Here is an 11,279-nt window from a genome sequence, read left to right as displayed (position 1 = left end):
TGATACAGGATGAAATTTGTTCTGTGGGTTTAAGTCACGGTGGCATTTTAAAAAGTAACTCTCAGATATGTAACAGGCAGTGCTGCGTCATGAGGTTAAAAACTCTGTAACCACGAATTGTTCAGAATGATTTATCTTTGAACAGACGTACACGCATCTTGGACAAAAGTTTTGCAGCACTTAGAATTTTAAGATTGCGACATAATTTAAAAAATATTTTAAAAAAAACTATACAAACATAATTTAGATCTTTTACTTAACATCGTGTGAATCAAAAGAAACTATAAAAATGATATCGCAAAAAAAATTGTCTACCGGAAGAAGCCGTAACAGCAGTACAGTTAGATTTCAAAATGTCAATTATTATTATTTAATTTTAAGTATCTGGGGAAAACTATACAAAGCGGCGGTGTGCAATTCAATATGTTAACGTGACATTATTCAGCAGGTTTCATTGGACTCTATGAAGCTAAATGAGTTCATTCTGTAGGGCGATGCTAAACTTTTGCCCACAGCTGTACACTCTCAATAACTTATGATAATGAAAGTGTACACCAAGTTTCATTGAAATTAGATAAGGGGTTTTTAAGATACAAAATGTTAGGGTTGCACGCAGGTAGATGTACAGACAGCCAGGCAGGCAGGCAGGCAGACAGACAGACAGAGACAGCTGTACAGACAGACAGGGATACAGACAGACAGGCAGACAGACAGAGACAGCTGTACAGACAGGCAGACAGACAGGGATACAGACAGACAGAAAGACAGAGACAGCTGTACAGACAGGCAGACAAACAGGGATACAGACAGACAGCTGTACAGACAGAGACAGCTGTACAGACAGACAGACAGAGACAGCTGTACAGACAGGCATACAGACAGACAGAGACAGCTGTACAGACAGACAGGGATACAGACAGACAGACAGAGACAGCTGTACAGACGGACAGGGATACAGACAGACACAGCTCACGCTGAGATTCGATTCACGACCCACAAAGAAATGATGATTCAGACACACCTGTCAAAGAAATCATTACTGCTGTCAAACGTTTCACGGAGAGCCTTCAGCGTTATTTGCGTGGGGACTTTAATTTGGCCGTTGTTTGAACAAGTGTGGCTCAGTGGGGTTCGCCCAGGCGCGGTTGTGTTTTGCGTACTGGGAACGCAGAGACGTTTAACAGGTTTGGGCAACGAAATGGAAACGACAAGGGTGGCAACCGGGTTATAAAAATAGAAAGAAATACGTATCTAATTTGCTTGCTCTCTCTCCCTCTCCTCTCCCCCTCTCTCTCCCTCCCTCTCTCGTCCCTCCTCTCCCTATCCTCTCCCTATCCTCTCTCGTCTCTCCCTCTCTCTCTCTCTCTCTCTCTCTCTCTCACACACACACACACACACACACACAACCTGCCGCTGTCTCTCACTTCCCCGACCCAAAACACACGCCAGCCCCCGCCTCGTACGTGTCACACGCCGGTGATGAGCAGCTGTGTTTACCGTTAAAGTATTTTTCCATTCACTATAGTTTAGTTTTCCCATTCACTTGACTGTTATTTATTTATTTAAACAGTTACACACACACACACAAATAGAGTCAATACCACGATGGCTGAAGTTTTAAATAGAAGGGAAGAGGAGATTGGTACATCATTAGCTATGTTGTGCGTGACATATATATGTCAACGGTTTGGGGATAAAATGACCTGCTGGATTTTCCCGCAGTGACCGGTTTATCCTGGTTTTCAACTGGTCAAGCAAGGGAAAAAAAAACATTGGGAGAAAAATGCTGAATGCGATTGTCAGTGTCTAACGCGCAGTGCATTGCTGCCCTCTGTTTGCTATAAAGAGGAGTCACTCTGAGGTGAACCGTTATTTTGGTGTGTATAGCCGTACACGCAATTGCACATTTATTATAAATTATAAATGCATGCTCACCCGTGCTGCTCCCTGCTCCCCTCTGCTTTACACGCCTGTCCCTGAATTGCGCAACAAAAGTGCATTTAATGAGACAATGCTGCCCCCGTGTGGCTTTATTGTTACATGCAGACATGACCTCATAACACCACCACGTGTCACAGTTGAGTTTTGCAAGGGGAAAGATAATAATAATAATAATAATAATAATAATAATAATAATAATAATAATAATAATAATAATGAACCCATCGATTGCGGCTCCCATATGGAGATATCGATTTAATTATCCAATGATCCTCCTCAGAAAATGTTGTGACTCGAATCGCTTGCAGCTCACAGAATAATTCCACGCTGGTTTGCATTTCCAATAGCGACACTAAGTCTCGCGTGTGCAGCTGTGAAAGAAGCGCGCCAAGCAAACATGTACTTTCACTTTAAAACGTGATACGAGAAAGGGTGCTCCCTCCAGTCCAGGGCAGGCTTGAGGCAAGGAGACTGAACTGCACCCTCCCTCCCTCCCTCTCTCACCCCCCAAGAGAAAGGGTGCTCCCTCCAGTCCAGGGCAGGCTTGAGGCACGGAGACTGAACTGCTCCCTCCCTCCCTCACCCCCCCTAAGAGAAAGGGGGCTCCCTCCAGTCCAGGGCAGACTTGAGGCACGGAGACTGAACTGCTCCCTCCCTCCCTCACCCCCCCTAAGAGAAAGGGTGCTCCCTCCAGTCCAGGGCAGGCTTGAGGCACGGAGACTGAACTGCTCCCTCCCTCACCCCCTTAAGAGAAAGGGGGCTCCCTCCAGTCCAGGGCAGGCTTGAGGCACGGAGACTGAACTGCTCCCTCCCTCAACCCCTTAAGAGAAAGGGTGCTCCCTCCAGTCCAGGGCAGGCTTGAGGCACGGAGACTGAACTGCTCCCTCCCTCCCTCACCCCCTAAGAGAAAGGGTGCTCCCTCCAGTCCAGGGCAGACTTGAGGCACGGAGACTGAACTGCTCCCTTCCTCCCTCCCTCACCCCCCTAAGAGAAAGGGTGCTCCCTCCAGTCCAGGGCAGGCTTGAGGCACGGAGACTGAACTGCTCCCTCCAGTCCAGGGCAGGCTTGAGGCACGGAGACTGAACTGCTCCCTCCAGTCCAGGGCAGGCTTGAGGCATGGAGACTGAACTGCTCCATCCCTTATTTCATTTGTGCGATATCTTGGAACGCTGCTATTTGTAAAGAACCGACTTGAGGCGCATTTCTCTCGTAATAGCGGATAATATATTTGATGTATCGGTCTGAATTAGAGACAGGCAGCCTAGCGTTGCAATCGCATCCCCGGGGGCTGCTGATAAACTTCTCCGTGCGTAACGACGGGGGTTTGAATAAATGACACAGCCCGAGAATTATACAACCTGCTCAACCAGGCTACGAGAGAATCGTAATGAAAGAAAACTTAGATAAAAAAGCATTATGCATTTTTTAAAACCTTGCAAAAAAAATCGAAACACAAACTGTGTTCTTGTAATTCAATACTTTGTAAAAAAAAAAAAATTAAATCCTTCGTTTTAGCTGCAAACTGCTGTTCCTATTTTATTTTGACATCCAGTCAAGTAAATTAGACTTGTTCGCGTAATCACAGCAGAAACCAGCATTTCACGCCGGCTATGAAGCGCTCCATACCTTGAAAACGGATTTAATGCATCGTTAGCGTGACCAAAAATGTTCACAAACTCTTTGTACAATCCAATTCCTGGCTGCTTTTCAGCTCCTGGCTTCCCAGCATCTTTTTTTTTCTCATTAGTAAACAACGCTGGCTCTGAATGCGAAGGTGCCTCACAAGAATACCATTTCCTAAACTGCTCGTAAGAAACGAGACAGAGCTTCATTCAGAAACGCCTTTGAAAGTTTAAAAGGGTCTGTATTCTCAGCAAAGTCTGGTAAAGCATAGGGAAGCATTGCAAAGCACAGAGAGGTCTTGTAAAGCATAGGGAAGCATTGCAAAGCACAGAGAGGTCTGGTAAAGCATAGGGAAGCATTGTAAAGCACAGAGAGGTCTGGTAAAGCATAGGGAAGCATTGTAAAGCACAGAGAGGTCTGGTAAAGCATAGGGAAGCATTGTAAAGCACAGAGAGGTCTGGTAAAGCATAGGGAAGCATTGTAAAGCACAGAGAGGTCTGGTAAAGCATAGGGAAGCATTGTAAAGCACAGAGAGGTCTGGTAAAGCATAGGGAAGCATTGTAAAGCACAGAGAGGTCTGGTAAAGCATAGGGAAGCATTGTAAAGCACAGAGAGGTCTGGTAAAGCATAGGGAAGCATTGTAAAGCACAGAGAGGTCTGGTAAAGTATAGGGAAGCATTGTAAAGCACAGAGAGGTATGGTAAAGCATAGGGAAGCATTGTAAAGCACAGAGAGGTCTGGTAAAGCATAGGGAAGCGGTGAAGTCCAAAAATAGCGGGGTAAACTTTTATAGGGGCAGCATCAAATTAGAGCTTATTTAGTTATTTATAGACACAGAGTCGGTGGGGCTGGCAGGGTTCAGAGGTCATCGTGCCCCCCCGATTCGAACAGAAGGCTGTTTGTTCCAGGAAATTCCAGACCAGCTATACTGGGGGGGCAGGAAAATAACTGGATTTATATAAACAGAAGAAAAAAAAAAAAACAACTAGGAAGCCGTGTGCAACTGGGAAAGAGATTGAAAAAACAATTCCGGTTTTGAGGAAGTTTGGTCAGTACCAAACTGAGAATGAATTACCTCGACGGGGTTGGCATAGCAACTGGTTGCCACTGGCGACGAGACGCAGCGCTCTGAACATCTCCGTGCTAATAGAGGGGTGTGGGAGGAGAGAGAGGGGGTGATGGTGAGGAGAGAGAGCGTCTATAAATTAATAACACCGAGAGATTTGATACAAAGAAGTATCTTCGAAAAGAGCTTGGTCACGTTTTTTTTAAGCTGAGCCAAAGTAGAAAAAGTGTTTGTTTGTTTTTTCCTTGCGTGGCATTTTAGCGAGTGGACTGCCGAGTGACAGAATCGCAGCGCTTTGTGGATCTGTCTGTGTTTGACACACCGCACAGGTAAGTAACGCAGCCTTCCGTGGGGGTTTCAGAACGCATCCGCATAGAGAGATTTAATACCAGCCCCCCTACTCGCTGCTCTTAATAGGTGGTCTGGGCTTTATGTGTAGACTTGGTCGGTAGGCAGGAGTCAAATGATTGCACGGTTTTTGTGAATTACTTTATTTCCAAGCAAGAGGAAAACACACAAGGAATCTAAAATATATTTTTAAAAAAATGTTACAAATGTATGCGTGTTTGTGCGTATGTGTGCGTATTGCACTGTGATCCAAATTGACACCTGTCGCGCTATCTATTAGATAGAGAGATAGATAGATAGAGATAGTTAGTTAGATATATACACAGACAGACAGACAGACAGATACACAGACAGATTGATAGATACAGACAGACAGACAGATAGATACACAGACAGACAGACAGATAGATACACAGACAGACAGACAGACAGATACACAGACAGATTGATAGATACAGACAGACAGACAGACAGACAGATAGATAGATACACAGACAGACAGACAGACAGAGATACACAGACAGATACACAGACAGACAGACAGATAGATACAGATAGATACACAGACAGACAGATACAGACAGGCAGACAGATAGTAGATACACAGACAGACAGACAGATAGATACACAGACAGACAGATAGACACACAGACAGACAGAGATACACAGACAGATACACAGACAGACAGACAGATAGATACAGACAGACAGATAGATACACAGACAGACAGATACAGACAGGCAGACAGATAGTAGATACACAGACAGACAGACAGATAGATACACAGACAGACAGATAGACACACAGACACACAGATAGACAGACAGACAGAGATACACAGACAGATACACAGACAGACAGACAGATAGATACAGACAGACAGATAGATACACAGACAGACAGATACAGACAGGCAGACAGATAGTAGATACACAGACAGACAGACAGATAGATACACAGACAGACAGATAGATACAGACAGGCAGACAGATAGATACACAGACAGACAGACAGATAGATACACAGGCAGACAGATAGATACACAGACAGACAGATAGACACACAGACACACAGATAGACAGACAGACAGACAGACAGACTATACAATCGATTTGCAATGTTCTGTATTGCCATTGCTTCTGCTGTGAGAGATTGGGGGGTTGGGGGTGTGGTCATCATTAACTTGTGACGTAAGAGCAGATGCTTCAGCAGACTGACGTGTTTCAGTTTCATGTTGACCACCTTACCAGACTTCCCAGTAACGGCAGAATCCGGTTTCACTGGTTCCCAGTAAGAAGAATTATTCAGGGAGGTTTCACACACACGATGGAAGAGTCATACGTAATAAAAACATGAAAAAAAAATCATGTTGACGATGCGTCACATATAGGTCTTGAAAGCAAAGCTGTGTCCTCTGTAGATGATCCCTTAATTTTTTTTTTTTTTTTGGGTGAGTAATTACTTTCCGCCCGCTCTCTCAGGCTGCGATCCCTGATGGATATGCTGAAGCACACACCATTCTGGGATGATTAATATTTTGACCAGGGGGAAAAAAATAAAGCAAACATCAGAGCAAAACTTCAGAGATGAATTGCCTTTGATTAATAACTGAACACAGTGAAAAGGGCAGGTTTTGGCTGATTGCTTTTTTTGTGTGTTTCGGCTGGGAAATCTCTTAACTAATGAAGTCTTCTGTACTTTGTAATATATCTGGATCGTATCATTTAAAAAAAAAAAAGTTTAGAGCTTTCAGAATTATGTCTAACCATTTCCTTTACTGCTTTATAAAATATCAATGCCCTTTAGTAAGAAATACGTCACAGAACAAACATGATTTTCTAACTTGTATATCCACTAGTGGTGTTGCATGGGGGACAGGTTAATGGTTACACTCTGGTGTACCTGCTGTACTTGGGAGGTGTAACCATTAAATTACTCCCCCCCCCAAATAAATCATTTAGAACAAATGTTGCACTTCTTCCATCAACTAGAGGCAGTGTTGCAGGGGGGAAGGTGGGGGGGGACATGTTAGCGTTTACACTCTGGTGTGCCCGCTGTACTCGTAGGTTGACAGTGATTCTGAGAGCTCTATTAAAGACCACAGCTGTGCTTTAAACATTTTGTGATGATATTTACTATTTATTTCATAGACTAGGGAGGAAATTAAAAAAACATGAAGCTACATTAGAAGCTAGTCTTTAATCGTGGCATATGAAGACAATTAAGTTTGTCAAGGTTTCTTTTTTTTTTAAATTAAAAAAAAAAACTAAAAGAAAAACGCGATCAATTAAAAACGACAAATGTCTTCCACGGTTCAATGCCTTTCGTCTCCGAACTATAAACTCAAAATCGCTCTCTTTGAAGACATTAAGGTCAGCTAGCAGTTGAAAGCAGTTTCTTGACGTTTCTTATTTCTCACAGTTGCGGGTAGACCCGCGCCAGCCAGGGCCCCGCCAAAGATGTCCGCCTAACCCAGCCAGGACCGCGCGGCCGTGCCCCAGCCAAGATGGCGGACGACGTCCTCAGCAGCACAGTGTCGGCGTCTGGCTCCGCCCTCCCCGTGACCTCATCGATGACGCTGGAGCAGAAGGCGGCCTTCGTCTTCGTCCTCTTCCTCTTCTTCTTCCTGGGGCTGCTCATCGTTCGCTGTTTCCGGATCCTGCTGGACCCTTACCGCAGCATGCCGTCCACCACATGGACCGACTACATGGACAAAGACACCTTCGACTACCGGATCGCATGAGGGACAAAAAAGGAACGGCTGTCAACCGTTCCGTCGCGACGGTTAAAGTCAACCGCTTTTGTGAACTTCAGACTCTTGAGAGCCTGAGAGCTACTTATTTTATTTTCATATGCCTGGCCACTTTATTAGGAACGGTACGGACTATCAGGCCTAGCTGTTGTTTGCCCTGGTCCTACAGCTCTGGCCCAAAGTTTTGCATCACCCTCCTGTAGAATGAACTAATTTTGCTTTATAGAGTCGAATGAAACCTGCTGAATAATGTCACGTTAACATATTGAATTGCACACCACTGCTTTGTAGTTTTCCCCCATATACTTATAGATAAACGGACAAAACCCAAACCCTAATCTAATATTTTACTAACTACTATGGACTCTCTTTTTTTTAGCGATTTCATTTGGTAGTTTCTTTGCTTACATGATGTTAAATAAAACATCTAAATTATGTTCTTTATATATATTTGGAGGCAGAGAGGTCCAGTGGCAATCGCACACCGCCTCTTTGTATAGTTTTCCCCGTATACTTAACAAAAAAACTGACAAAAATGTGACATTTTGAAATCTAACATGAAATATCGCTGCACTGGCTTCCTGGTAGACTTTTTTGTAGTTTATCTGATTACGTGACGTGAAGTAAAAGATATAAATGATGTTCATATAGTTATTTTTTTTAATGATGTCTCAATCCTAAAATTATTATTATTTGTTTATTTAGCAGACGCCTTTATCCAAGGCGACTTACAGAGACTAGGGTGTGTGAACTATGCATCAGCTGCAGAGTCACCCGAAAGACGGAGCACAAGGAGGTTAAGTGACTTGCTCAGGGTCACACAATGATTGTGTGGGATTTGAACCGGGGACCTCCTGGTTACAAGCCTGTTTCTTTAACCACTGGACCACACAGCCTGCTATGTGATGAGAATTCTAGGTGATGCAAAACTTTTGGCCACAGCCACACAGGCACTATTCCACAACCCTGTCTATTACTGTGCAGTACCTTTCATTTAACCAGGAAGAGAGAGATGTTTGAATTGATGTAGCCTCCCTCACTCACTCTATGCCTTATACCAGTGACTCCCAACCCCGGTCCTGGGGACCCCCTGTGCCTGCTGGCTCTCAATTAATAAACTAGACCTTTAATTGTACTGATCGTTTGCTTAATTAGACCTTTTTAATTGTTCTCGGGCCCCTAAAAAAAAAGTTGCAGAGTTCAAGTTACTTATAAAAATGTTACAGCTGGCTTGGAATCTGCAACTGTTTAAGAGCTGAAAACAAGTCAAAAAAATGAAGCTAATGATCAGTTCAATGAAGGGTCTGGTTCAGTGATGGAGAGCTCAGCTGGGATGAAAACCAGCAGACACACACAGGGGGTACCCCCAGGACCGGGGTTGGGGAGTCCTGCCTTACACTGCCCTGTTTACACTTGTTAGACAAAGATGAAGCGCTGTGGGAGTCTGAAAATTATTACAAGTTATCTCAACTAAAAGTACATGGGACTAAAAATCATTGCAGTGAATCTTACATTTATATATATAATAGATGGGCTTCAGTGAGTTACAGGAAAATAATTCCATCCAGGGTTTCTGTGACATCATAAACTACGAGAGAGAAGGTGGAATTTCTAAACTGTCACAGAACCCCGAGATGGAATTGTTTTCCTGCGACTCACTGAAGAGACCCGTCTCTTATTTTTTATAATCCACGGATACCCTTGTGATGCTGATATTAAAGAAGACGAGGTTCAGCAGTACAGTTGGGTTTTCTCTTTTTTTTTTAAACGTCGTGTTTCAGCGCTGTACAGGCGTTCTGTGTCGTTATCCGTTTAGTTTCTCTGTGATACGAATGTACCAGCTTTACATCATTTTATGTAATATCTCATTTTGTTGATCATTAATGAACATATATATTCATTTAATACCTGCTGACAACAAAAAGGTTAAAGTGAATCGCTTGGCTCACCCTCCGTTTTCACATTACCTCCGTTTCCATGGAAACCTTTGGGCATCGCTGATGTTGACATTAGCCTGCTGCCGTCAAAGACAGATACAAAAGAAGGGGAAAAAAAAACGAAAAGGGCAAATCGCAGACAAGGCACGACTGACCTTTACACAAGACAAAGAGAAGAAACAGAAAAAGGAGACGAGATAAAAAGGGAGGGTAGTGCTTTTCAGAAATCACTATTACAGACCAGACCAGAACTAAAACCTCACTGAACTGCATTGAATTGAATTGAATTGAACTGAATTGAATTGAATGGGCCTTGTTATAATGCTAGTCTTGCACTGTCATAATAAGAAATGGACAAACAGGTGCAGCCACTATCATTATTGTGTATATATATATAAATATATATAATATCATCCTACAAAGGAAATGGAGGAAGCGAGAGGTGGACTGGAGTCTTACAGCAATCCAGGAGGGTGAGACAGACGGATAATAAACTTAAGAGACCGACGGCACAGAGAGCAGAGTATACTTCTCATCAAAACTTTAGAGATTATTATTATTATTATTATTATTATTATTATTAGCAGACGCCCTTATCCAGGGCGACTTACATTCGTAAACAAAAATACATTTCAAGAATCACAGTACAAGTAATAATACAATTAAGAGCAAGATAAAAAATACAATGACTTCGGTATAAAAATACAATGTCTAGACAATTGTATAGATAATGTAAAAGTCCCCCCCCCCTCCCCTATAGAGAATGAACTAATTTTGCTTCCTAAGGTCGAATGAAACCTGCTGAACAATGTCACGTTAACAGACTGAATCACACACCGCCACTTTGTATAGTTTTCCATATACTTAATGAAAAACTGACAACAATTTGAAAAAATGTAACATTTCGAAATCTAAATACTACTGTGCTGCTATTATGGCTTCCTTCTGGTAGACTTTTGCGAAATCATTTTGTAGTTAATTTTTTTTTTTTTGGTCTCAATCCTAAAATTCAAGGCGATGCAAAACCTTTGTCCACAGCTGCACGGTGTTAAAACGTGATCTCTTAAGTACGAGAGAGGGCAGCGATATCCTTTAATACTAAAATCAGGAGATACTTTTTAAAGCCATCAATATGAAAACCTTACCAAAGCCAGGGCCCTCCAGGGATCCTGCAGCCGAGATCAGCAAACTCGACACAGCCAGGACTCAAAGCCACGCTCTCCCGACTGCATGACTCCTGCATGCGTCCTGCCTTTACCACACAAGCTCCTGTGCTTAGGGTTTAGATGGAACAAACCAGGAGAGATCTGTATTAATGGGGCAGGGAGATCAGGTGGATGGGCAGGGGCAGGCAGGATCCCTTTGTCATTTGTCTTTATTAAAATCTCCCCCTCGCTTGGTTTGACAGCTCCTTTTCCATTTAGTTTTACTCTGCAGCTCAGAGACCAGAGCAGACAAATCAGTCACATCGCTTCTGATTCACCCAGATCAATAACCCCCCCCCCATCAACTCTGGGGACTGAGAGGGTGGTGGGTGGGGAAGAGAATGGCAAATTAAAATCTCTCACGCCCCCCCTCTCCTCTGTTGGTGTGGTGGAAACGCAATCCGGG

At 43.4% G+C, this 11,279-nt stretch overlaps 1 protein-coding gene across 1 annotated transcript; it reads left to right on the top strand.

The window, feature by feature from the left end:
* The first annotated feature begins 4,139 nt into the window (after positions 1-4,139).
* On the top strand, positions 4,140-9,775 carry LOC117965046 (cortexin-3-like). The gene is made up of 2 exons (XM_059020382.1): positions 4,140-4,959; positions 7,401-9,775. Exon 2 carries the CDS (start codon positions 7,486-7,488, stop codon positions 7,720-7,722), a length of 237 nt encoding a protein of 78 aa, XP_058876365.1. The 5' UTR covers positions 4,140-4,959; positions 7,401-7,485; the 3' UTR covers positions 7,723-9,775.
* The last annotated feature ends 1,504 nt before the right edge of the window (positions 9,776-11,279 follow it).

This window comes from Acipenser ruthenus, unplaced genomic scaffold (assembly GCF_902713425.1).
Source record: "Acipenser ruthenus unplaced genomic scaffold, fAciRut3.2 maternal haplotype, whole genome shotgun sequence".
NCBI lineage: Eukaryota > Metazoa > Chordata > Actinopteri > Acipenseriformes > Acipenseridae > Acipenser > Acipenser ruthenus.
This window is presented reverse-complemented; position numbering and strand designations above follow the sequence as displayed.